This window comes from Oncorhynchus keta, chromosome 2 (genome assembly GCF_023373465.1).
Source record: "Oncorhynchus keta strain PuntledgeMale-10-30-2019 chromosome 2, Oket_V2, whole genome shotgun sequence".
Taxonomy (NCBI): Eukaryota; Metazoa; Chordata; class Actinopteri; order Salmoniformes; family Salmonidae; genus Oncorhynchus; species Oncorhynchus keta.
In genome coordinates, this window is record NC_068422.1 from 36,797,807 (window position 1) to 36,825,139 (window position 27,333).

General features: G+C 41.1%; 3 protein-coding genes across 5 annotated transcripts in view; 2 read left to right on the plus strand and 1 right to left on the minus strand.

The window, feature by feature from the left end:
- Positions 1-2,750: 2,750 nt before the first annotated feature.
- eef1akmt2 (EEF1A lysine methyltransferase 2) lies at positions 2,751-10,987 on the minus strand. Of its 2 annotated transcripts, XM_035796392.2 has the most exons (7): positions 10,565-10,987; positions 10,309-10,374; positions 9,972-10,086; positions 9,243-9,350; positions 5,591-5,674; positions 3,661-3,877; positions 2,751-2,992 (listed from the first exon to the last, which is right to left on the minus strand). In XM_035796392.2, exons 1-7 carry the CDS (start codon positions 10,666-10,668, stop codon positions 2,895-2,897), a joined length of 792 nt encoding a protein of 263 aa, XP_035652285.1. In that variant the 5' UTR covers positions 10,669-10,987; the 3' UTR covers positions 2,751-2,894. The 2 variants fall into 2 exon arrangements, with proteins under 2 accessions (XP_035652285.1, XP_035652294.1); XM_035796401.2 differs by lacking the exon at positions 5,591-5,674 and having other exon boundaries at positions 10,565-10,977.
- Positions 10,988-11,167: 180 nt separating this feature from the next.
- On the plus strand, positions 11,168-21,690 carry abraxas2 (abraxas 2, BRISC complex subunit). Of its 2 annotated transcripts, none has more exons than XM_035796378.2 (9): positions 11,168-11,483; positions 12,570-12,660; positions 13,178-13,214; positions 13,571-13,637; positions 13,778-13,968; positions 14,921-15,040; positions 15,137-15,221; positions 16,977-17,094; positions 17,264-21,690. In XM_035796378.2, exons 1-9 carry the CDS (start codon positions 11,412-11,414, stop codon positions 17,809-17,811), a joined length of 1,329 nt encoding a protein of 442 aa, XP_035652271.1. In that variant the 5' UTR covers positions 11,168-11,411; the 3' UTR covers positions 17,812-21,690. The 2 variants fall into 2 exon arrangements, with proteins under 2 accessions (XP_035652271.1, XP_035652261.1); XM_035796368.2 differs by having other exon boundaries at positions 11,173-11,483; positions 14,918-15,040.
- A 1,735-nt stretch (positions 21,691-23,425) lies between these two features.
- The window catches only part of LOC118400058 (ubiquitin thioesterase Zranb1-like), a 35,733-nt gene continuing 31,825 nt past the window's right edge, over positions 23,426-27,333 (plus strand). The window contains exon 1 of the mRNA XM_052476165.1: positions 23,426-23,695. The gene's annotated coding sequence lies outside the window, so the exon portion shown is untranslated. The remainder of the gene's footprint in view (positions 23,696-27,333) is intronic.

Below are 27,333 nucleotides of genomic sequence, written 5' to 3' on the forward strand. Positions count from 1 at the left end.
TAAGCATCTTGTTTCATGGGAAAAAGTTGTGTAAAGGAATACAATATAAGCATTTCGCTGCACATACTACATCTGCTAAACTGTGTACGAGACCAATAAACTTTGATTTGATATTCTATGATGCACATCCAGGCAGGGTACTCAGTACTTGTACATTTCCAAGCAGCAATTCTTGTAATGCGTTTATTCAACAGCTGCCTCACATCGACTGCTTCTATTGGGCCACATGCCCAGATTCCAATTAGAGGTTGAGTTTGACAGTGACAGAGAGTTACGGCAGGAAATCATGTCGCTTTCTTAAAACCATGTCTGTGTATTCATTGCGAGCTGGTTGGTAAGGTGGATTGCAAAACTGAGGACTTTGTGAATGAAAAATGTTGACATACAATACCGCTCAAAAGTTTGGGGTCACTTAGAAATGCTCTTGTTTTTGAAAGAAAGCTCATTTTTTGGCCATTAACATAACATTGATCAGTAATACAGTGTAGACATCATTAATGTTGTAAATGACTATTGTAGCTGGAAACAGCTGATTTTGAATGGAATATCTACATAGGCCCATTATCAGCAACTATCACTCCTGTGTTCCAACTATCACTCCTGTGTTAGCGAATCCAAGTTTATCATTTTAAAAGGCTAATTGATAATAAATTCAAAAATGCAATTATATTAGCACAGCTGAAAACTGTTGTGCTGATTTAAAGGAGCAATAAAACTGGCCTTCTTTAGACTAGTTGAGTATCTGGAGCATCAGCATTTGTGGGTTCAATTACAGGCTAGTTATATTTTTGGATTCATCAATTCAAAACATGACATTATCTAAATGTTGGACTTTTTATAAAACTGGTTTTGATTCTGCATGGTTTAGCATCACATAATACCAGAGACTCTTGAATTAATGTGAAATCGTTTTTAGTAATTTTTTGTGTAGGAATGTGACCAGACAGCTTGGGTCAGTGTGTCAAATTTGATGTGATAAGTAAGGTTTTGCTGATTAGAGGACAAGGCTTGATGCATTTTTAATGCTGAGAAATTCCCCCCACTGCTGTGTCTATCACATTTAGTGGCATTAACCCCCACATTTCCTTGTGACAGTTGTAAACTCAGCGGGAAAAAAAGTCCCTTTTCAGGAACCTGTATTTCAAAGATAATTCGTAAAAATCCCAAAAAACTTCACAGATCTTCAGTGTAAAGGGTTTAAACACTGTTTCTCATGCTTGTTCAATGAACAATAAACAACTAATGAACATGCACCTGTGAAACGGTCGTTAAGACACTAACAGCTTACAGACGGTAGGCAATTAAGGTCACAGTTATGAAAACTTAGGACACTAAAGATGCCTTTCTACTGACTCTGAAAAACACCAAAAGAAAGATGCCCAGGGTCCTTGCTCACCTGCGTGAACGTGCCGTAGACATGAGGACTGCAGATGTGGCCATGGCAATAAATTGCAATTTCCGTACTGTGAGACACCTAAGACTGCGCTACAGGGAGACATGACAGACAGCTGATCGTCCTCACAGTAGCAGACCACGTGTAACAACACCTGCACAGGATCGGTACATCTGAACAACACACCTGCGGGACAGGTACAGGATGGCACAACAACTGCCCGGGTTACACCAGGAACGCACAATCCCTCCATCAGTGCTCAGACTGTCTGCAATAGGCTGAGAGAGGCTGGACTAAGGGCTTGTAGGCCTGTTGTAAGGCAGGTCCTCACCAGACATCACCGGCAAGAACGTTGCCTATGGGCACAAACCCACCGTCGCTAGACCAGACAGGACTGGCAAAAAGTGCTCTTCACTGATGAGTCGTGGTTATGTCTCTCAAGGGGTGCTTGTCGGATTTGTGTTTATCGTCGAAGGAAGGAGCGTTACACCGAGGCCTGTACGATTTGGAGATGGGAGGGTCCGTCATGGCCTGGGGCGGTGTGTCACAGCATCATCGGACTGAGCTTGTTGTCATGGCAGGAAATCTCAACGCTGTGTATTACAGGGAAGACATCCTCCTCCCTCGTGGTACCCTTCCTGTAGGCTCATCCTGACATGACCCTCCAGCATGACAATGCCACCAGCAATACTGCTCGTTCTGTGCGTGATTCACTGCAAGACAGGAATGCCATTGTTCTGCCATGGCCAGCGAAGAGCCAGGATCTCAATCCCATTGAGCACGTCTGGGACCTGTTGGATCGGAGGGTGAGGGCTAAGGCCATTCCCCCCAGAAATGTCCGGGAACTTGCAGGTGCCTTGGTGGAAGAGTTGGGTAACATCTCACAGCAAGAACTGGCAAATCTGGTGTAGTCCATGAGGAGATGCACTGCAGTACTTAATGCAGCTGGTGGCCACACCAGGTACTGACTAACTTTTTATTTTGACCCCCCCTATGTTCAGGGACACATTATTCAATTTCTGTTAGTCTCATGTCTGTGGAACTTGTTCAGTTTATGTCTCAGTTGTTGAGTTTTGCTATGTTCATACAAATATTTACACCTCAAGTTTGCTGATAAGTTTGCTGATAAAGTGAGAGGACATTTTATTTTTTTGCTGAGTTTACCTCCTAAGCCTTGTGAAAGAACATCAGGGTACAGTGATATGGTAGTGATATGGTAATGCCAGAAAGAGTGAACGGTTACATAATAGAAGGTGAAGGATTTTACATTGCAGGTTGGATTCTCATTGCAGAATTTAGATGTCTGGGATCTGATACAATGTGGAGAAAAGGGAAGGAAAGTGGAAAAATTTCAATGTGCAAGAAAAATAACATGTATTTATTTGGTGGAATACTGATTGTTGTTGTTGTCCTCTCTCAAAAACATTTCACAAACTTTTAAATTGAGGAATAAGTCCATAAAAACAACATTTCAGAATGCTGTTTTGCTTGAGGGCAAAAGTCAGTGTAGTCGTTTGAAGATTATTGCGGTCACACTGTTGCCAGTCTTGCCACCAAACTGGAAGCGGGGTGTTGGTAGCTCTTTCACAAAATCAAACCCTGCAAGTCAAAGACATTATTAGTTTATGAGCAGCAAGCATAGAGTTAATACCTTGCTGTGCTAGCATTGCTTTTCAAGCTGCGAAACTCTCTCAAAACCCTTGCACTAGACTATGGTTTTGTGTGGGTTTTTAAACAACTATCATTCACCATCTGTGGTGCATCTTCAAAGCCAGTAGAGAGAAGCTGTCATTTTGACAGATGATGTTCACATGGCCTTGGTCCCAAAAGCATCTCCCCAGCTCTTACTCATGCTGAAGTGTGACAGCAAATGGGAGCTTGCCTAAATACTGGCTAAACAAGGTTGCTTTTGTTATAACCTGACATTTGACCAGAGAGCTTTCTTGGTTGTGGCATTATAGCAACATTTTAATAATAGGCCAAGACACTGAAATAAACCACCCAAACAAAGATTTTACAAGTCCAACAGACTGCCCTACTCCCTGCTGATAATACTTAACTTGCTATTGAGCAAAATGATCAAATCAAAATGGCATAAAAGATGCCATAAACAATCAAGGTTAGTGATGAGAACTGACTTTGCATTCATGAAAAAAACAGATATTTAGGTTATCATTATGTTGACTGTGGGATGGAGGTGTCCTGAAAAGTGTAATAATTCAGGCTGTACACTCATAACATTCCAGTGTCTCGGATGGTTCACTCACCTTGGCTGAACATCTGTAGTAGCTGTTCCTTAGTCCAGTTGCAGGAAGTGATGACGAACAGCCCCTCCTCCTTCAGTGCCCCTCTCAGGGATTGAATGTAACATGCTTTGCCCTCCTCAGTGTTCTCTGGGTTCAGGCTTATGGCGTCAAATGTGCCCTTGTCGATGCATACGTCAAAGTCGCTCAACTCTCCAGAACAGCTCAAGAAGTCCACCTCCTAGTATGATGCAAAAGGCACAGTGAGTGAGTTGATATCAGTATATGCTTGAAATCATATTTACATTTATATACAATAGCCTGGTACTCCAGATGTGTTGAGCTACATTATGGCTGTATGAGAAAGCCTGTACACCAAGTCTATCATTTCTCAAACTCTTTGGCATTAAACAACTGATAGTGCCTTCAGAAAGTATTCAATATCCCGTGACTTCTTCAACATTTTGTGTTACAGCCTGAATTCAAAATGGATTAAATAGATTTTTTTCATCACACACACACACACACACACACACACACACACACACCCCATAATGACAAAGTGAAAACATATTTCATACATTTTGCCAATTTATATAAAATTTAATACAGAAATCTCTCTTTTACATAAGTATTGACAACCCTAAGTCAATACATGTTAGAATCGCATTGGGCAGCTATTATTGCGGAGTCTTTCTGGGTAAGTCTCGAAGAGCTTTGCACACCTGGATTGTTCCATATTTGCACATTATTCTTTTAAAAATTCAAGCTTTGTCAAGTTGGCTGTTGATCACTGCTAGACAGACATTTTCAAGTCTTGCCATAGACTTTCAAGCCAATTTAAGGCAAAACTGTAACTTGGCTACTCAGGAACATTCAATGTCCTCTTGGTAAGCCACTCCAGTGTATATTTGGCCTTGTTTTAAGTTATTGTCCTGCCGAATGGTGAATTTGTCTCCCAGTGTCTGTTGGAAAGGAGACTAAACCAGGTTTTCCTCTAGGATTTTGCCTGTGCTCTATTCCATAGTTCTTGCCGATGACAAACATACACATAATATGATGTAGCCCCCATAATTATTGAAAATATGAAGAGTGGAACTCAGTGATGCGTTGGATTTGCCCCAAACATAAGGGTCTGCTTCCAGGATATAAGGTTCATTTCTTTGCCACATTTTTTGCAGTTTTACTTTAGTGCCTTATTCTGTACAGGCTTCCTTCTTTTTGCTCAGTCATTTAGGTTAGTATTGTGGAGTAACTACTATGTTGTTTATCCGTCCTCAGTTCTCCTATCACAACCATTAGTCTTTTAAACTCTTTTAAAAAGTCACCATTGGAGGTTTCCTTCCTCTTTGGCAACAGTTATGAAGGACCCCTGTATCTTTGTAGTGACTGGGTGTATTGAAACACCATCCAAAGTGTAATTAATAACTTCACCATGCTCAAAGGGATATTCAATGTCTGCTTTCTCATCTACCAATAGGTGCCCTTCTTTGCAAGGCATTGGAAAACTACTATTATTGCACACAGAGTGAATCCATGTAACTTATTATTTCACTTGTTAAGCAAATTTTACTCCTGAACTTATTTAGGCTTGCCATAACAAAGCGGTTGAATACTTATTGACAAGACATCTCAGCATTTCTTTTTTAATTAATTTGTAAAAAATGTCTAAAAACATCATTCCACTTTCATATTATAGGGTATTGTGTGTAGGCCACTGACACTAAATCTCAATTTAATCCATTTTAAATTCAGGCTGTATCACAACCAAATGTGGGAAAAGTCCAGGGGTATGAATACTCTCTGAAGGCACTGCATATAAGGGACTTCCAGCATCAATCTTTGGCTTCAGTATCTGTTGAACTTGAGTAACCACGTGACAGAGGCTAATATCTGTGAAAAAGTAGAGCACTTTTGCCCCTGTGGTCAAAACTGACCACTGCTGAGGACCTACCACCATTGAAAGACCTCTTATCCTTATAGGCCATGGAACACTAGACCTCTGGGGTGAGCCAATCAGCCACACATTCACCACCACCTAAGGGTCACATCATTGGCATTTTATGAGGTGGTTAGCAGTGATTCAGTGTTGAGAGAAATCTGTATGTCCATTGGAATGGCTGCTTTCGTTTTGGACGGATGCGGCCATAAACCTCAGTGATGTGATTTAGGACAGAGGTGGGAGAGCAAGGCTTTAAAACAGTTGAAAAACACACATCCAAATGGTGACAGAGGTGGGATTGTCCCAGGCAGACACTAACTACATGGTACACTCCAGGCTAGTCATTCACTCACACACTTTGTCTTCCACTGCTCTGGGGGTATGGATCATGATGCTAACATACCATCTGACATACACACCCACTGCTACCCATACAGGAATGTTGCCAGGCTCGGGTCAATATTGACTTCAACAGCAAGCACCCTGACCAAGTACAGTATACAGTACACAGCTCCAGAGCAATAATCCCTCTCACCCACAGAGAGAAGCATGATAGAAAGTTGAGTGAAGTTCAATCCCTTTATTGTGGCAATTGTGATTGACCCAATGCAATGTCAGCCACTTTCAATACAAACACCCCAAACCAAAACTAACTATGCAATAGATTTTGTTGTAGGCAGAACGCATCGGAGTAGGATTCAATTGCATTGACACGCTCTACACAGACCCGTGGGGCATAACTAATCAGAGCTGCAGTAGGCTTATATGCAAATAAGCCATGACCATATATGGATCTGTGCCATTTACTTTGAACTGGACTGTTTTCAGCAATACACTATGTAGTCAACAGCCAGATGGTAGCATAATTTGTTGATTGTCCGTAATAATGATATGGGAATAATAATGCATTATATTTTGTAAAGTGGTTTCTTGCATCAAACAACATTTTCAATCACCTCCTTGCCCTGCATGTATTTTTTAAGTCTCATGGAACATAGGCCTACATTGAACACCACACATTGGCTGTTACTGTAGGCTGAATGGGGCCGTCATTGAAAATAAAATAAAATTCTTAACTGACATGCCTAGCTAAATAAAAGGTGAAATTTAAAAAAATGATAAACCAGCTATTTCCATGTTAAAATGTTATGGGATGTATTTTCTCCATTGTTATTGATGTTAGGCCACTCTGGTAGGACTACATTATGATCAAATAGCCACAGTAGCCTACTTGGCCACTTAAAACTAATTTAAAGCGGGTACAACCTCAGTGTTCACAGTAAACAAGCGCTGGAATTTTCACAAAGTTCAAGTTTGCTCTCAGCAGACCTGAAATTAGCTCAGTGGCATTTCTTTTTTAAAGGGAACATTGCTCCACAGGAAGGTGTACAGTAAGATATTATACTATGCATGTGTGTGTATGGGGGAGGAAACCTCACTCATCCCTAGGTACGGTATCGTATGGCTGAGCGGCATTTAAAATCTGTTTTTCTTGCACGTGTTCCTGCAGATGTGTTAAATCCCATCAGTTCTCCCAGGCACAAGGTGGCTGAATCCAAAGCCGGGCGGAGTCCCATTACTTTTAACACCCCCCCTGAAAGGTAAACACAGGAGAGTTTCCCCTTATGGCAGCAGGGGATACAGTGTGCTGAAAGCTAGTTTGTGTCACTGGCAGTTGAAGATTTCATGCAGAGCTAAGCATCAATGGCTGGGTTTGTCTGTGGCCTGGGGTCCATCCAAGAGACCCTCAGTCCTAAACATAATATTACTGGGATGGAGTAAGGGAATGTTGATAAATGTTGGAAATTGACATTTTTATATTCCAGTCCTGCACGTGGCATTATACCATTACAGTATGCTTAAATCATAAACAAAATGAACAATAGGGTTTTTTATTCATGAAATGGTCATTCTGACAGATATGTCACATATACAGTTGAAGTTTACATACACCTTAGCCAAAAATATTTAAACTCAGTTTCACAATTGCTGACATTTAATCCTAGTAAAAATTCCCTGTCTTAGGTCAGTTAGGATCACCACATTATTTTAAGAATGTGAAATGTCAGAATAATAGAGAATGATTTATTTCAGCTTTTATTTCTTTCATCACATTCCCAGTGGGTCAGAAGTTTACATACACTCAGTTAGTATTTGGAAGCATTGCCTTTAAATTGTTTAACTTGGGTCAAACATTTCAGATATTCTTCCACAAGCTTCCCACAATAAGTTGGGTGAATTTTGGCCCATTCCTCCATGACAGAGCTGGTGTAACTGAGTCAGGTTTGTAGGACCCTTGCTCGCACACACTTTTTCAGTTCTGCCCACAAATTCTCTATAGGGTTGAGATCAGGGCTTTGTAATGGCCACTCCAATACCTTGACTTTGTTGTCCTTAAGCCATTTTGGAAGTAGACTTGGGGTCATTGTCCATTTGGAAGACCCATTTGCAACCAAGCTATAACTACCTGACTGATGTCTTGAGATGTAGTTTCAATATATCCACATAATTGCTGAGCAGCCTTTCAGGTTATGTTGATATAGGACTTGTTTTACTGTGGATATAGATAATTTTGTACTGGTTTCCTCCAGCATCTTCACAAGGTCCTTTGCTGTGGTTCTGGGATTGATTTGCACTTTCGCACCAAAGTACGTTAATCTCTAGGAGACAGAATGAGTCTCTTTCCTGAGCGGTATGACGACTGTGTGGTCCCATGGTGTTTATACTTGTGTACTATTGTTTGTACAGATGAACGTCATACCTTCAGGCATTTGGAAATTGCTCCCAAGGATGAACCAGACTTGTGGACGTATACAATTTTTTTTCTGTGGTCTTTGCTGATTTCTTTTGATTTTCCCATGATGTCAAGCAAAGAGGCACTGAGTTTGAAGGTAGGCCTTGAAATACATCCACAGGTAAGCACCTATTGACTCAAATGATGTCAATTAGGCTATCAGAAGCTTCTAAAGCCATAACATCATTTTCTGGAGTGTTTAAAGGCACAGTGAACTTAGTAAACTTATATAAACGTCTGACCCACTGGAATGGTGATACAGTGAATGATAAGTGAAATAATCTGTCTGTAAACAACTGTTGGAAAAATTACTTGTGTCATTCAAAGTAGATGTCCTAACTGACTTGCCAAAAATATACACGTTTTAAAGACACCAACCTAACTGTATGTAAACTTCTGACTTCAGCTGTATGCAGTGCACCACACCTATTTTTCTTCTAAAGCATTAGCGATCAATATAATGTTATTCATTTATTAAAATATGACTGTATAATGAATAGGTATGAGGTATAGACATACTGTATGGAGGTGTGGGTTGGTGTCTGTGCATAGATCTCACAATACAATAAAATAGTGCCACCAACAGTATACCATCTGCTGTAATCATGTGTCCCATGCACATAACAATTGCTGGTATACACATGACCAAAACACTGGCTATTTCTTGTTATTGCAAAAGAGAGATAGGTACACTCCCTTATCATTTGTGTATTAACAAAAAACACTCAACTCCCTTACTTTGCACTGCAATTACAAAGCTATTAAGCCTGCTAATGTACTGTGCAACAGCAGATAGATACTCTGCTGTTACTGTAGTGTTTACTGTAGCGATTATAATTTCTACACACACACACAGCAGTTAGGGCTTACCTTGACCTCCACATTAGAAAAGTTTTCTGTCTGCAGTACACTTCTTGCAAGTTTAACAGAGGCAGCAGAATAATCTATTCCTGTGAGATTTGTGTATCCACTTTTGGCCTAGAGAGAAAAAAAAATGCATAAAGAACATGAATAGTCATGCAAAGGCAAAAATTGACATAGGTGAAGAGAGTATTTAATCAAATGTTGTCCTACACCAAATGTACAAAACATTCCTAATATTGAGTTGCACCCCCTTTTAACCTCAGAACAGCCTCAATTTGTCAGGGCATGGACTCTACAAGGTGTCGAACGCATTCCACAGGGATGCTGGCCCATGTTGTCTCTAATGCTTCCCAGTTGTGTCAAGTTGGCTGCAGGTCCTTTGGGTGGTGGACCATTCTTGATACACAGGGCAACTGTTGAGCGAAAAACCCAGCAGAGTTGCAGTTCTTGACACACTCACCCTCTGTATGGCACACATACACAATCCATGTCTCAAGGATTAAAAGTTTTTATTTAACCTGTCTCCTCCCCTTCATCTACCCTGATTGAAGTGAATTTAACCAGTAACATCAATAAGGGATCATAGATGTCACCTGGTTTCAACTGCTCAGTCTGTCATGGAAAGAGCAGGTGCTCTTAATGTTTTGTACATTCAGTATATGCTACAGGTGAAGGCCTAATAGCCATTTTTAAAGCATAGTAATTCCACACCTTTCAATTTTTTACAAAGCCTACCAGTTCTACTAAGAGGACACCATTCCCTGTGCCAATATCAAGTATAGCAGCGTCTTCTGGGATTTCCTCTTTTTCCATCCACCGCAGCACACGGTCCATACTCTCTTCTCCAAACCTTGGGAAATAGATATGGGGCACAGTGCAGCACAATGTGTCCTTGGTTGCTGTATGTTGTACTAGGTAGTTCACTGGGGCAAAGTGTTACAGGCAAATTAACATTCCACCCATAGACATTAATTCCACCCATAGACATTAATTTCACCTCCCCAATCCATTGCAATTGAAAGTTGATATAGGGCTGCAGATCCATGTACACTACAACCAGAAGTATCTTTACCATATCTCACCGACGTCCCCAATGTCTTTAAACGTCTGCAATTCCCTCTGGTACGCATCATCCCAGCTAACAAAAAATAAATGAAAATAATGTAACCTCGCAAGGAACAGAAATATACAAAGTTTCTATAAATACTGGCATAAAACAGCTCGTGTGGCGTAGTGCCTTAATGATTTTTTTGGACTGTATGGGAATTGCAAATAAATACAAATGTATGCTGGGCAAGGAGAACAGTGGTGTCATTTGGAACACTCACTATTCTCTCGTTCCGAGCTTCGAGGGTGTAAAATCATCTTTGACCAAGTCCTCATTGATTTTAGAGGTATTTGGACAGCCAAGTGTGCATTCAATGGATTCCATACCAGATAGATAGCTAGCTTCTTGCTGTACAAACCAAAGTAGCTAACGTTAGCTAGCCAAGTAGCAAACGCGGGCAGGAAGCAAGCATCAAAACGTGTTCCTCTACTTTCATGTGCACATATTCTGTATGTTTTAAAGAAGACTACTGTAGCTAGTTAGGCAACGTAACTTAAGCGATATGCGTTATCGTTTATAATAATGCACAGACATATACGTTTCCCAATGTGTTTGTGACGCCCAGAGGAGCGAGCGTGCAACCAAAGAGTTGTATAAGTAACTCAAGATAGACCATAGTAGGCAGAACAAGCAAGGATGTGGGCAGAGCCAAGTACGAGCTAGCGAGATCCTATTGACGCGTTCTAAGCATGTATTTAGATGTTTCCGTTAGGGAACGCCTACTCTGTGAAGTGCGCGTGTGCACTGACTCAATTCGCCCTTGCACTCCTTATCAACCATGACATTTAAAGGGTAAAGTCTACAAAACTTAGTCCACTATTAGAAACACATTTTAGTTTTTTGAAACAAACTGTATGGAGATCGAATGTTTAATCGATGAGAAAATTAGCAGAATATCGGCCAAAATCCATCTCGCTCCATTTTCTCCTACTACTAGCTACTGGCCTTCCTCTCCTCACCATATTTGGTGGTGAGTGGGAACGCCAACTGGATGCTTCATATTTATACATCCGGTGAAACATCTAGGAGGGGTGCTATCATTGAGTTATAGATGGGATGTTTCCATCATGGCGGCATCCATTTCGGGATATACTTTTAGTTCTGTGTGTTATCACAGCGCTAACAGCAACTCTGATCATGTAAGTACAGGAAACATGTTAATGAATTGGGAGAGAGTGCATACATTTGTTTAGTTACAACTTGGGTATATATTTGGATGTTATTGTCTGAAATTAAGTCAGTGGATTTCCCAGTGTCATCTTCCTGTTGCTCGCTAGCTGCAAACTAAGCGCAATCACTTACATAGGGAGACATTTGTTAGCTAACGTTATTTGGCTAGCCTGCTATGCTATCTATGTCAACCCAACTGACTTCCGTGGTGTCGACTGTATATATATAATATATGTATATGTTAGACAATGCATCATTGATGTTGCTATAATTAGTTGGTTGATTTAAAATATATTTGAAAAATGTCAATTGCATCACCTTCTGCAAATCAAGCACTAAAAATGAACTAGTTAGATTCTGGGCATGTCGTCATCATCAGACAGGTAGAACAAGCGAGCTGTCTAGATCGTTTCCGCGTTATCTACTGTAGCTAGTTAGCCGGTTATGCTAGCCAGTTAGCCTGTCATGTTAAATGATCTGACTTAACATTAGTTAGCTAACTGGCCAAAAATGTAGCTCCATATTTATTGCTATGTAATTTTATTGTTTTTGTAAAGTAATTTATTCTAGCACTGTTACCACATAGTTAGCAAGCTAGCTAGTTGGACAACTAGGAAGTGAATTGATCAAATAAATACGCATGCATTCAAGCCACACGTTTTTGTTTATCATTAGAAGACTGGCTTGACACCTGTCAGTAAACAGTTGTGTGTCGATGCTGCCTAATGTTTCACCTGACATTTGACACGTGATTAGTCTAGGGGTTATAGCGTTGGACTGGTAACCGGAAGGTTGCAAGTTCAAACCCCCGAGCTGACAAGGTACAAATTTGTCGTTCTGCCCCTGAACAGGCAGTTAACCCACTAGGGGTCATTGAAAATAAGAATTAGTTCTTAACTGACTTGCCAATTAAAATAAAAATCTGTGTTGACTGTGTAGTGAGAGCTTGAAAAGTGTCAAGTCTCATCGTGCTGCTTGAGTGTTTATTATTAGTAATTGTCTTCTGCCCAATATATTCTCGGCCTATTTTTATAATCAAGTTTTTGATCCTACAGGAGGGATTCCTTTTAGGAGAAGTTAGGCATGAAGAAACTGTCAGCATCAGTGATACACAGATCAGCAGTTCTGAACTACTCCAAGTAGTAGGTAAGGCCTTGGGTAGCTAACTCAAGGAAACCAACCTATTTGTTTCCAGGCTTGTCTTGGTGGGTTATATGCTCCATGCTACTGTGGAATTCTGTCAAACTGGACTGGCAGGTTTCAAATCAAAGGGATTGTCTTTTGTTTTTTTTTCTGTTTATAGTGGAAGACCTTTACCGCAGCTGTTCAATATGTTATGTAGCTAGTAATGTATTTTGTATGCAATATTACTGTAGGCTGTCTAAAGTCTTACAATTTGTAGTCATCTCAACATTTATAGTGGTAAGAATATATATAATATATTATATTACATTTTAGTCATTTTATAGCAGACACTCTTATCCAGAACGACTTACATTTGAGTCCATACACATTGATACATATTCATACTGGACCCCTTTGGGAGTCGAACCTAGTTGCAAGCACCATGCTCTACCAACTGAGCTACACAGGATGACATTAGACTAACTATACGATGGAGTTTAATAACATACATTTGCTGTGTTCTTTTTTTTTTAAACAGAAGTCCACAATCATGAACCTTGTGCACAGCTATTTAGGTAAGATATTATATTATTTAAAATTAGATGGAATTTGTTGTCCTTAATGACATTTTGTGACATAACAAAAAGTAAAATGTTTTTTCCAAATGACTGCTTGGTTTATGTGCAAGTTATGGGGTTGAATATAATTAGACTAGTGATACATTTGATCAATTATGATTTATCCAATCAGAGATTAAGCTTTGTCTTCATCATGCACATTGTAGGTTAAATGCCGCACAGTACTTTCATTCAACAAATGAGGGATGTAATTGTCAGTGAACAGTAGGTGGCCCCACCCCACCATGAGTTTTGAGTAACAAATGCAGAGCTACTGGAGGAAATTGACTTTTTGTCTATCTTTCCCCCACTAGCTTTTATGATTATGCTGGACAAGTCAATGAAGAGAGTCTTAACAGAATTCTTAAAGACAGACGGAAAGTGAGTATTTATTGTATTGTAGGTCTATTTGTATGAACATTTAGTGGTATTATTTGCCAGTAGTATCTAGCTAAAAAATACTGGCTGCGCATCTTTTAAATTACCCTCTTGTACTTGACCCCCCCCCTGCGCGTGGGTAGAATGTCATCGGCTGGTACAGGTTCAGGAGGAACACGCAGCAGCAGATGTCGTTCAGGGAACAGATCATCCATAAGCAGCTGACCCAGCTGCTAGGAGTGCCTGACCTAGTCTTCCTCCTCTTTAGCTTCATCTCCACAGCCAACAACTCCACACACGCCCTGGAGTATGTGTTGTTCAGACCCAACCGCAGGTAGGACTACCTACACATAGCCATACGCACGCAGTACCAAACAGCATAAACAAACAGGCTGGTGCATATGTTGGCGATGCTGAACAATTCACACCATTTTTAAAGGGATTCTTAGGGATTTTGGCAATGAAGCCCTTTATAATCCACACATTCAAACTGTACATTAAATTAGCTGTTGAACCACCATCCTCTGTGATTGTTCACAGGCTGTTGCTCACCCTGTGCTTGCAGGGCAGTGTATGTGAGTTGGATAAAAGCATAAATACCCAGTGGCTAAGATACCACAGAGGCGGCGAACAGTAGTGGCCTCTACTTTGAGACAAAATGGTTGCTCGTTGTGGAGGCTCCTCAGGTGCATAGGCATAATTTATTTGATTCCTTTATTTATTTGTCAGGCACAATGTACAGCATGCCATTGCACCAGATTTGTCTGTTGTCCCTGGGAAGAAAACATATATTTATATTAAATCAGAGTTTAAATGTCCAACAGTATCGGACATCTTAAGAGTCAGAATGTCTTAACGTTCACATGACTGCTTTTCTTTATAGAATGACTGTTCAGATGCATCATACATAGATTAATGAACTATGTCAGGTCTAGCAATTCTATATCTATGGTCAGATGGACAGCACAGCTGGAGGTCGGTCTGTAGGGATTCAAGGCTTGTGTGTTGGAATCAAGCTGGGGATTTAAATGCTACTCTGTCTGGCTCGAGGGCTCAGAGTGGGTTGGTGGAGGCCTGGCGGGATTGTGTGTGGGTGAAATTGGACATTAGCAAATTATTACGTCTTCTGAACTCTCAACTAGATCCATTGGATCTGGGCATCAATCAAAGCTGTTGCTGCCCTACATACTAGTTACAGGGCCCCAGCCATCAATGGGTTTAAGGGTATTTTGGGCAAGGCTGCCTGTAGTGCATCATCAGACCAACTCTCTGGTTCTACCCAGCAGGTACAACCAGAGGGTGACACTCAGCATCCCAAACCTGGGCAACACCAGCCAGCAGGAATACAAGGTCTCCTCTGTCCCCAACACCTCACTCAACTACGCCAAGGTCATCAAAGAGCATGGGTGAGTGTCTCCCACATGTAGGCACTGTCAAGTTGTTTATTTTCAATGATTTAAAATCTTGTTTGATGGAAATGGGATATGTTGTATGTTTTGCAGGGCTGAATTTTTTGACAAAGATGGTGTGATGAAGGATATCAGAACAATTTTTCAAGTCTACGGTGCACTACAAGATAAAGTGCAAGTGAGTTGGCTGCCAGCAGATTTCCTATTCATACCATTCAATTGATACAAGTCACATACTATACTTGCATAAACAGCAATGTGGTGCTTTGGTTGACACCATAGCTACAGTGCCTTCAGAAAGTATTCAACCCCCCATGAACTTTTCCACATTTTGTTGCATTACAAAATGCGATTTTTAAAACTAATGTAATTATTTTGACGCAAAATACTCTGTCTACAAATGTATGAAAAATAAAAAAACTCTAATATATCCTGATTTAGACAAGTATTCAACCCCGTGAGTCAATAGATGGTTGTTGATCATTGCTCGACAGCCATTTTAAAAGTTTTGCCATAGATTTTCAAGCCAATTTAAGTCAGAATTGTAACTAGGACACTCAGGAACATTCAATGTCATCTTGGTAAGCAACTCCAGTGTATATTTGGCCTTGTTTTAGGTTGTTGTCTTGCTGAAATGTGAATTTGTCTTCCAGTGTCTGGAAGTGGACTGAACTTGGTTTTCCTCTAGAATTTTGCCTATGCTTAGCTCTATTGCATTTCTGCTCACCCCCCAAAAATCTCCTTAGTCTTTGCCGATGACAAGTGTACCCATAACAAGATGCAGCCAGCCACCACCATGCTTGAACATATGAAGAGTGGTGCGACTCAGTGTGGTTGGATTTGCCCAAACTTCATGCTTTGTATTCAGGACAAAAGGTTAATTTTCTTGCCATATTATTTGCAGTATTAATTTAGTTCCTTCTTGCAAACATGATGCATGTTTTGGAATATCTTTTCAAATCCCAAAACATTTTATTTGTCACGTGCTTCGTAAACAACCGGTGTAGAATAACAGTGAAATGCTTACTTACGAATCCTTTTAACAATATATATTTTTAAATAGTGACACGAGGAATAAGTACACAATGAATAACAATATAGAGTAAAAATAACATGGCTATATACAGGGAATAGCCGTACTGAGTATGCTGTACAGGCTTCCTTCTTTGTTTTAAAATTACTATTGGCCAACAGGAGGCTGCTGAGGGGAGGATGGCTAATAATAATAGCCGGAACGGAGCCAGTGGAATGGCATCAAACCCATGATACCGTTCCGCCTATTCCGCTCCAGCCATGACCAGTGCCACCAATCTCCTGTGTATTGGCATTCTAGTGAAATCCCATAGCGGTGTCCTTCCTCTCCAGCAACTGAGTTAGGAAGGATGCCTGTATATTTGTATTGACTGGGTGTATTGATACGCCCTCCAAAGGGATATTCGGTGTCTGCTTTTATTTTTACCAACCTACCATTGGTGCCCTTTTTTGCGAGGCATTGAAAAACCTCCCTAGTCTTTATGGTTGAACATCTGCTTGAAATTCACAACTCGACTGAGGGGCCTTACATAATTCTGTGTCTGGCGTACATCGATGGGGTAGTCATAACAAAACTCATGTAAACCACTATTGCACACTGAGTCAATGCAAGATATGTGATTTGTCAAGCAAATGTTTACTACTGAACTTAAGGCTTTCCATAACAAAGGCTTGAATACCCTTTTGACTCTCTTAGCTTTTAATTTTTAATTATTTTTTTAATAAAAAATAAATCCTTCACATTTTGGGTTATTGTGTGTAGAATAGTGACACAAAATCTAATACATAATGAATTCAGGCTGTAACAAAACAAAATCAACAGGTTGACTACTTTCTGAAGGCACATAGAAAAATAGTGACGATATGATTCTTGAATTGTTAGCTTTTTTTCCTGTTTCAGTCTGTATGTGGAGAGGTTGAGCAGAGTGAACGTGTGAAAGAGAAAGTCCAGGAGGAGGTGAACAAACTCAAACAGCAAATTGTTCTCAGGAAACGAAAAACCACAGATGAAGAGAGAAGTATGTAACTTATTTGGGTATGAATTTGGCTACTCAAATTCATTCTCATGAAAAATGATTATTGTATCAACTAATCTCCCTGTAACTATATGAAAGAATGTTTTTTGTTGCTTATTGAACCCCTCCCCCTTTTTAAATATTAGTCTATTTGTCTCTCTCTGTCACTCAGGACTCCAGGAAGCGCAGAACCCTGAGCCACGTCTCACTCCTGAGGAGAACACAGAGCCCCCGGAGACCTCCCTCCTGTCCAGAGTGGCCTTCCACACCCCATCCACCCCCGAGCGGCCAGGTCCCTCCGCAAACCCTCCTGCCTACGCAGACCTCCTCTCCTTGCAGAATGACTCGCTTCTCCCCTTCTCATCCTCCCCTACCAGTGCTGCGCTGCTCCCCCGGCCCCAGGCTGTGGGCTCCCCAGGTCACCCTTCTCCCAGCCCATTAGGTCTGGGCCTCAGTGCTGGCACCAACCCTGCTCCTAGCCCTGGTACACCATACCTGGGAAACGGGGACGGATCCAGCTCTGACTCCCTGGACAGACAGGCCGCAGGGCAAGAGGATGATGACGAGGAGGAAGATGATGATGATGACAGCAGCGAGTACGAGAACCTTGTGAGCGAGGTGGGGCAGTTGCCCCCAGTTTCCGCCAGTGTGTTGCTGCAGGGCCGCCCAGCCGCCCTCAGTCCGGACGGCGACGCCTCAGTCCGCGGTTCACAGACCTAGTTGAGGGGGGGGGGCTCAATTAACTGACGCACCGAGATAGGAGGGCGTCCAAACCAATCAAAGATAATGATTCTATATTACAGAGGAAGTGCCAGCCCTGAAAATAAAAGGCATGCGGAGGTGGGGTATTCTGCTGTGTATATCTGTTTGTCTTAGTTTTATCTCTATTCTGGGGGGAATGTCAAGCTTCATGGGGTTTTACTTTTCTGTCTAGCATGGAAAAGATAGTCCGTTGGAGCCTGGCTCTCTTCAGTGGATGTGTTTTGATTTAGGGACGGAGGACGTTATAATGGAATAAACGCCAACCGGTTTGTCCGACCTCTCCGTATGGATAGACCCACTCCGCTTTTCCTGGATCATGCTGCGTCACATCTGCATCACCAACTTTAAGCATCCAATTGTACCATTACCTCTTGCACTATTTTTGCTTTTTTTTAAACAATTTAAGAAAAGCAAAAGGAAAATGTTCTGCGGCCTTCAAACCTTTCTTTTTTTTTGTGAGACAGGCGAGAGATTTTTTTAACATATTTTTGGGGTCGTGATTTGCTTATTACAAAAAAGAAGAGATGGTGGTGACTGTCAAAGTAATGGAAACACTTGAGAGTATATTCAAAGCAGGTGCTTCCAAACACAGGTGGGGAACCTGAGTTAAGCTATTATCATCCCATCATGCCTATGGGCATGTATAAAAATGCTTGGCAGGCCATTATTTTGGCTATTATGGCTATGCCACCAACCACAGGGCACTAGTTGTTACTGAATGGTTTGATGAGCATGAAAACATGCTGTCTGTCACCAGACCTCATCCCAATTGAACGCTTATGGGAAATTCTGGAGCGGTGCCTGAGACAGTATTTTTCACCACCATCCATGTCGCATACCTCCCAAGTTCCAGACACTTGTAGAATCTATGCCAAGGTGCATTGAAGCTGTTCTGGCCCCAACGCCCTATTAAGTCACTTTATGTTGGTGTTTCCTTTATTATTGTCAGTTATGTATGTAAACTATCATTTCGGTAGCCGGCACGGTTCTAGACACTCAACTTTTTACTGTCATTAGGATTTAATTTCCTTTTAACATCGATGTATTTTTAAGAATCATGCGGTTGCCTATTTAGATGACGAATAATAGTTTTTATTCAAAGTTTTCCTTTGCCACTACTATAATGGGTGCTTATATTATTTTTATGACAATGTTAATGTCATTGTCTCATTCTTCTATAATAACACTGAAACTGTATGCGCTTTGCTGCACTTAACAAATGTAGTTGATTTATTTGTATTGTGCTTTACCAATGCAGTTCAGTTGTGCTACTTGAGTAGTATGCTTTGACCACCTGAGCAGAGCTAGCTCAGCTTTTGCGCATTGTATGGGGTCAACAGAGCGAAAACACAACTTAGTGTAGCTTTACTAACCAGACAACTATGCTGCATCAGAGCTAGCAGTAAACAAGAAACTGCTTCTACATAGACCTGTCTGCTTCTTCCACCTGTTGTCCTTGTACTGCTGGTTGCCTCCATTACTGCTGACACTGACTAGAATGGCTTCTCCCTGGGTAATTCTGATGGAAAGGTTCTCCCTGTAGTCTCTAAATGTGTTACAGCCTGGGAACAAGGCAACCCCTGCCTGTCCTGTCAAAACCAATAGACCTCACACACTCAAAGCTGTTTGGGCTAAATGTGTATGGACCTTTTGATAATGTGAAAAATATGACCTCAATTCATAGTCCAGTGCCTTCCATTTTGACAGTTACACTGGCTCGTAACTACACACACAATGCAAGCGACTGGAAAGAAGTTTGTTCCAATTGTGGTGAGAGGATCCTTTACCCTGCAGTGTTAACCTACGCCGTGTATATATTTTTTGTGCTCTGCTTACCCCACATCATATTTGGTTGTTTACAGTCACGTTAGTTAAGCTAACGTAGCAGGCATAAAATAAATGCCTGAAGCTAGATCCCCTACATACTAGTCTTGACTAGAAGAATAAAAACACTCGTGGGAGGTTCTCTTCTGCACTGTTCAATCAATCGAGTAAATGTCGAGGAGTTGTAAGTGGGAGTGTCGCCTTGTTAATGTCCAAAAGGAGAAGTTGCATCACTTGCTCACTTTCCATTTCCCCTGAAAACCGGAACATACGGTTGTTGGGGACTCTGCAGAGGCTACTGTCACGTTGGATGGGTACTGTTAGAAACCAACTTTGCAGTAGACTTTCTTCCTTGACCCTTCACAGAATCCCAATATTTCTGTTTGAAACTGGAATTACACTGAACAAAAATATAAACGTAAAGTGTTGGTCTGATGTTTCATAATAAGCTGAAATAAAAGATCCCAGACATTTTCCATATGCACAAAAAGCTTATTTCTCAAAAATTGTTTGCACAAACTTGTTTAGATCCCTGTTAGTGAGCATTTCTCCTTTTCCAAGATAATCCATCTACCTGACAGGTGTGGAATATCAACAAGCTGATTAAACAGCAAGATCATTACACATGTGCACCTTGTGGAGACAATAAAAGGCCACTCTAAAATGTACAGGTTTGTCACACACTTGAGATGTCTCAAGTTTTGAGGGAGCATGCAATTGGCATGCGGACTGCAGGAATGTCCACCAGAGTTGTTGCCAGAGAATTCAATGTTAAAACGACATTGGAGACATAAGCTGCCTCCAATGTCTTTTTCGAGAAATGGCCTCACAACCGCAGACCACGTCTAAACACGCCAGCCCAAGGACCTCCACATCTGGCTTCTTCACCTGCGGGATCGTCTGAGACCAGCCACCCAGACAGCTGATGAAACTGAGGAGTATTTCTGTCTCATAAAGCCCTTTTGTGGGGAAAAACTCATTCTGATTGGCTGGGCCTGGCTCCCAAGTGGGTGGGCCTATTCTCTCCCAGGCCCACCTATGGCTGCGCCCCTGCCCAGTCATGTGGAATCCATATATTAGAGCCATTTAAATTAATTTAAATTGATTTCTTTAATTGAACTGTAACTAAGAGAAATTGTTGCATGTTGCGTTTATATTTTTGTTCAGTATACACTATAGTGGGAAGAAATCCCATACATAGATCGAGAGACGGGTTCTGAGTCAAGCCCAGAACGATGAGTGTGTGACACATATAGAGATGGCCCAGTGACGTTTCAGAGATAAGCTAGTGAGTGAGGGGAGACTTGAGTGACTTTAGGGGACCTTGCACATTCGAGGCAGACAATGACACAGCTCAATTCTCCATGGATGGTTTTAAGCATTTAACATGATAATGTGCAAGGAATAGTCTGCTAATTAGCCAGAAGGGATGTAGGGAGGAGCTTTACCATGTAAAGCAGTTTGTTCTTTTTACTGCAACCAGCTTTTCCCATGTACAGCCCATTTCTTGTATGTCGCTCTTTCTGTCTTAAGGTCATCTAGCTTTCCTTCATCACTTAGCCATGTCAACTCATAACGTGGCGGACTGGTACTCCATTTTTATTTTATTGTTTACAAATTAATCACTGAATAACAAAGTCACAACTGATTATAGTGACAAAATTGAGAGTGAAAGGAGTGGTTTCCACTTGATCACTGGAATAAAAAATTGGAGTTAAGAACAAATAATAATGTACACTGTACAGTAGATCGGAGGGGGTAGCATTCAAACAGCACTTATTTATGAGCATCTCAGTCATGTTGGAAGTGGCTGGCAGGAGAGGAGGGAGAGGAGGGTGAAAGCGGCCCCTGAGATCCTTCTCTCTGAAGCACAAAGTCCCATTAAATCCCTGATGTCTGAACATGTCTATCATAGGCGGGACAGTGATAGACCAAGCTCTTTTGGTCACAGTTGTTCTCTCACAGAGAACACGGTTCTTATGTGGGGTGTAATAAAAGAGACATGCTTATTTATTTTGCAGAGTTATTTGTTCGCTTTCTACCCACTTTCTTTTAGGCCTGAGTAAAAGGTTGTTCAGAAAGACCAACTGTTAAAGGCCCAGTACAGTCAAAACTAGGTTTACCTGTGTTTTATATATATTTTCACACTATTAGGTTAGGATAATACGATGAAATTGTGAAAAGTATGCTAATACTCTTAATAAAGTGTAAGAGTTGTTTGAAAAGACAAGCTGATATTTTGGCCTGTTTTGTTCGGCCTGTTTTGGCAGGGTGGACTTTTTGGCCTTCCATTGTGACATCACCATGCAGTAAATGAGTTAATAGACCAATAAGAGAGAGATCCACATCTTTCCACCAATGACAGTTAATTTTCAGTTTTCCCCTCCCCACTCCCAGACAGTCCTAGCAAAATTCTTGCCTGAGAAATTTCTATTTCCGAAGAAGCTATTTTTGTTTCTTTTTTAACATTTGAATTGAAAACAATCACAGTAAGGTACTACATTGTTGCCCAGAAATGATTTAATATTGAGATAACAAAACAAAAAAAGCCATATTACACTTTTAACAATTCACATCTCTCACATACAAATTCGTTAATGTGCACATTCATTAGTGGGACTTTTGAATTAGAGAAAACAGTTGTCATTCTCTGGAGTTATTGAACATTTTTATTGTATAAATCTCCAAGATAATTATTATTATTCATTTGAGAGGAAAAAGTCAAGAGATTGCATGTCATATGAGAAAATATAAAATGTTATACATATGGCATTGCTATAAATGAAAAAAATCCCAGAATTCCAGATCATTTAAATATTCCATGCGTTCCTATTGCTCTGGACAGTTCCAGAGAACCGTTCGCCGGCGTTCGAGAGCTGCAGGTAGTCGAGTGGACTAGTAACCGAAAGGTTGCCAGATCGAATCCCCGAGTTGACAAGGTCAAAATCTGTCGTTCTTCCCCTGAACAAGGCCCACTGTTCGAATCCCCGAGGTGACAAGATAAAAATCCGGGCCGTCATTGAAAATAATGTTCTTAAAGGACTTGCCTAGTTAAATAAAGGTAACAAACGTATAAAAGCAGAGTTGTCTTCTTCTGGGACGTAATTTGGGAAGTGGGTGGGGCGTTCATGTAAATAAATCATTGACAGTCGCATGAACCATGCAGAATTTGAAAGATGTATTTATTGTTCTGCTAATTTGCCATTGTTTATGTCAATGCTTGAAATAGGTTTAAAGCAGGGTCGCAGTCTGTCGTTGGTAAAATAGTCATGATGATTGATGGTGGTCTAGAACTTCCATCGATTACTTTTTTAATAACCTGCCCTTTACTGCAGACTGCTGCAGTATATATATATTTTAATCCAACATGTGACGTCATCCTAATGTCCCTTAAAGATATACAGCTGAGATACAGACGTAAACAAATTACATGACGGTGGCTCCGTGAATGGGGTGTAATGTAATATTCCGTGGTACATAATTTGAGCCAAAACTGCAGAAATTAATTACGGTTTCATATTATTTTGACTTCAGAGACGGCTAAAATAAAGCCACAGGTTTAACAAAGAGTTATACATATTTGATAAAGCTTGTTAACTATTGGCAACGAACGACGTATTGCATAGCAAACAGGAGGATTGCAAAAAAACGATCCAATCAGTTTACCCGGTGAATCCAGGTGCCAAGTCCTTTTGCTTCTCTCTGGAGTGTATTTTTTTTCCAGTGTCCCCCCACGCCGCCATTAAAGACAGACAGAACGGTGGTTGAAATTTGGGATTAAAATTATTTAAAGCCCTGGAGAGACTGCATCGGGGGTGTTGTTCTATTGCACAGGTCTCGGAGCTACGTACAAACGGAAACTTAAATATGTGTCTTTTGACCAAATGAAAGCTTGACTTCGGGACATCCAGATTGGGTTTCGTTGGGAAAGCGCGAGCGATATAACGTTAATGTTGGACTGAAGCTCAAGAGCGGTTTGTTGTGGTTGCGCGTTGAAGGAGTGTAAACACAGGAAAAGGTAAAACACAGTTACATATTTGGTTGAAACCAGCAGACGCCACTGTTAAATGTTAGCTAGATACAGTTGTCACCCCTTGTGTGTGATGTTTAGGACGAAAGCCATAACGTTACCTTTACTGCGATCATCATAGCTGCACTGAATAGATAACGTTAGCTGAGTACTTTACTGTAGTTGGCTAGCTACACTAGATTATTTTCATATGTGTTAACGTTGGTTAGAATTTGATTTGTCAAAAACCGTTTCATAAATTAAGAGACTAATGGGCACAACATTGTCTGTTTAAAAAATAGTCTTAAACGAATGTGAATTTCGCCCTGCATATTAACTTTAGTCGTCTCGCAAATCTAAATTATTAGACAGACGATAAATTAACTAGTTACAATAGTTAGTCTTATAGTTGTGTTTTTACCATTGTTACTTTGTAAATAGCTAACTATAAATATCATGAATTTTTATTCGACATGCCCAGCTCAATATGCAGTAGCAAAACTAGGTAATTACAGTAGTTGACTTGTTATATTGCTCAATTGAAATAAGTAGACACAATGCACAGATGCGTTTTTTTTCTTTCAAACCAATCAGGTAGCTACCAATCCAGGCTATATAGATAGACAGCAAGGCGTGGCTTCACGTGACCACATCCCGGAGTAGGTACAGGCATAGGGTACTCATGTTGCTCTGATGTAATTTGTCGAGCTTTGGTGGCCTCCTAAGCAAACTACTGACACTTTTACATTTCCATAAGAGTTCAGCAGCATCACGTATTGTTATTAATATACTTGGCTGTCATGACAATAATTTTCATGATACTTATTCAGCCACTCATTTACCTAACCTGCTAACACTGACAGAAAAGATAATAAAACTGTCACATTATACTTACTTCACTGTTTGTTTACCCCTAGCTTTTTTTTAGCCGGATAGCTAGCAGGCTGGCTAGCAAGAAATTCATCTCTATCTAATTCACTAGTCAGATATGTTGCGTAACTACTACCTGCCCTTGAACGGTCTAGGTATTTAGAGAAGTGTATTCTTGTTGGATTGCTTAAATGGCCTTTCAACTTGCCAGAGACCAGCTGGGGAGACAACCCTACCAAATGGCCCAAATTGGCCAATGTTGATACCTACACCTAACATTACACGGCGGAATATCCAGTTTTGCATGAATATCCAAATGCGGAAGAATATTATAGCTGTTATTTGGACTATACAGCTCACTGGTCCTAACTACAAGCGAACTAGCAAGCTGTATGCAATACATCCAGAGATGTTTGATTGGGTTCAAGTCCAGGCTCTGCTGGGCCACTCAAGGACATTCAGAGACATGTCCCGAAGCCACTCCTGAGTTGTCTTAGCTGTGGGATTAGGGTTGTTGTCCTGTTGGAAGGTGAACCGGCGCCACAGTCTGAGGTCCTGCACACTCTGAGCAGGTTTTCATCAAAGAGCTCTCTGTACTTTGCAATATTCATCTTTCCCTCGATCCTCACTAGTCTCCTAGTCCATGCCGCTGAAAAACATCCCCACAGCATGATGCTGCCATCACCATGCTTCACCGTAGGGATGGTGCCAGGTCTTTGGCATTCAGGCCAAAGAGTTCAATCTTGGTTTCATCAGACCAGTGAATCTTGTTTATCATGGTCTCAGAGTCCTTTAGGTGCCTTTTGGCAAACTTCAAGTGGGCTGTCATGTGCCTTTTACTGAAGAGTGGCTTCCGTCTGGCTACTTTACCATAAAGGCCTAATTGGTGGAGTGCTGCAGAGATGTGTGTTCTTGGGGACCTTCAATGCTGCAGACATTTGTGGATTGACACAATCCTGTCTCTGAGCTCTACGGACAATTCCTTCGACATCATGGCTTGGTTTTTGCTCTTACACGCACTGTCAACTGTGGGACCTTATATAGACAGGTGTGTTCCTTTCCAAATCATATCCAATCAATTGAATTTAGCACAGGTGGACTCCAATCAAGTTGTAGAAACATCTCAGGGATGATCAATGGAAACAGGGTGCACTTGAGCTCAATTTGAGGCTCATAGCAAAAGGTCTGAATACTTATGTAAATAAGGTATTTCTGTGTATTTCTAATACATTTGCTACATTTTCCAAACTGTTTTTGATTTGTCTTAATGGGGTATTGTGTGTAGATTGAGGATTTTTATTTAATCCATTTTAGAATAAAGCAGTAATGTAACAAAATGTGGGAAAAGTCAAGGGGTCTGAAGACTTTCCGAATGTGCTGTAATATCCTGAAACTGAGGTTCATCTAACCTGGTCCTTGGACAGTTGATTCAACTTCATTTTGTGGTCTTTTTCTCGTACTAATTATTGTCATGACAACCAAGTATATTAATAACGACACATGATGCTGCTGAAAACATTTATGGAAATGTAAAAGTGTCAGCTTTTCGAGCAGGGCTAGCTAGTTAGTCTGGAGACGTTGCTTGGCACCATAATTGTGACATACATTACATGCGACAATCTCTGTTCATGCTAACATTTTTACATTTAGAATGAAAGTTTTTAGGTATGATGTAGATAGAAGTATGTTAATTACCAACCAAACATATCCATAATGATTAAAAAAAAGACACAAAAAAACAGCCATTGTCAGGTTATGAGTAAAGCAGGCAATTTATCGTAGGAGTAACAGGGTACCCTATGGCTGTACCCCACTTGGGGGTGTGGTCGCATTAAGCCATGCCTAGCCGTGTGTATCTATGCTTGTGGTGGTTTCAACTTTCAAATGTAAGTTACTCATCAACCTGGTTTTGACAGCATAGTGGGTCAATATCTGCAAAAACGAACAGTGTTGAAGCGCAGAGGGCTCTCCACAGTGATTTCAGTGTACGCAAAGTTTAAAAAATCATACCACACAAAGTACGAAGAACTGGCCTCTCGAGTGGCACAGCGGTCTAAGGCACTGCATCGCAGTACTAGAGGCGTCAATACAGATCCGCGTTCGATCCCGGGCTGTGACGCAGCCGACCGCTACCCGGAGACCCATGAGGTGGGGCACAATTGGCCCAGCATCGTCCGGGTTAGAGGAGGGTTTGGCTGGCCGGTATGTTCTTGTCCCATTCCGCTCTAGCGACTCCTGTGGCGGGCCGGGCGCATGCGGTTGCCAGTTGTACGGTGTTTCCTCAGACACATTGGTACGGCTGGCAACCAGGTTAAGTGAGCAGTGTGTCAAGAAGCAGTGTGGCTTGGCATGGTCATGTTTCGGAGGATACATGGCTCTCGACCTTCACCTCTCCCGAGTCTGTATGGGAGTTGCAGCGATGGAACAAGACTACCAGTTGGATATCACGAAATTGGGGAGGATAAGGGGTAAAAAGTGCCAACAAAAAAGTATGAATAATTAAGAAGAGAGCTCTATCGGAATTAAAGACTTTGGAGCCTTGAAACTTCCCAGCTATTTTGGTCCTGTACCTGCCATGCCATACCAGCGTGAAGCAAACCTACACAAATGAGCAGAAACTGTGTCCCAGTGATGGCGAAGGCTTGAATCTCGCTCATTGCAACATCTGCGGTGTTGCTTGTGGCAACATCATTTCGCTGAGTCTACCTTTTTAAGGTTCATTATTGGCATGAGTTTGAGTGTTGTTTGGTTTCATCTGTCAGGTAACACTGCTCTGT

Coding starts and splice junctions, on each gene's coding strand:
- eef1akmt2 (XM_035796392.2), bottom strand. CDS start 10,668: ATGGAATCCATTGAATGCACACTTGGCTGTCCAAATACCTCTAAAATC. Junction 10,375..10,564: donor AAGCTCGGAACGAGAGAATA/GTGAGTGTTCCA, acceptor ATTTTTTGTTAG/CTGGGATGATGCGTACCAGA. Junction 2,993..3,660: donor ACTACAGATGTTCAGCCAAG/GTGAGTGAACCA, acceptor TTTGACTTGCAG/GGTTTGATTTTGTGAAAGAG.
- abraxas2 (XM_035796368.2), top strand. CDS start 11,412: ATGGCGGCATCCATTTCGGGATATACTTTTAGTTCTGTGTGTTATCAC. Junction 12,661..13,177: donor TGAACTACTCCAAGTAGTAG/GTAAGGCCTTGG, acceptor TTTTTTAAACAG/AAGTCCACAATCATGAACCT. Junction 17,095..17,263: donor AACCACAGATGAAGAGAGAA/GTATGTAACTTA, acceptor TCTGTCACTCAG/GACTCCAGGAAGCGCAGAAC.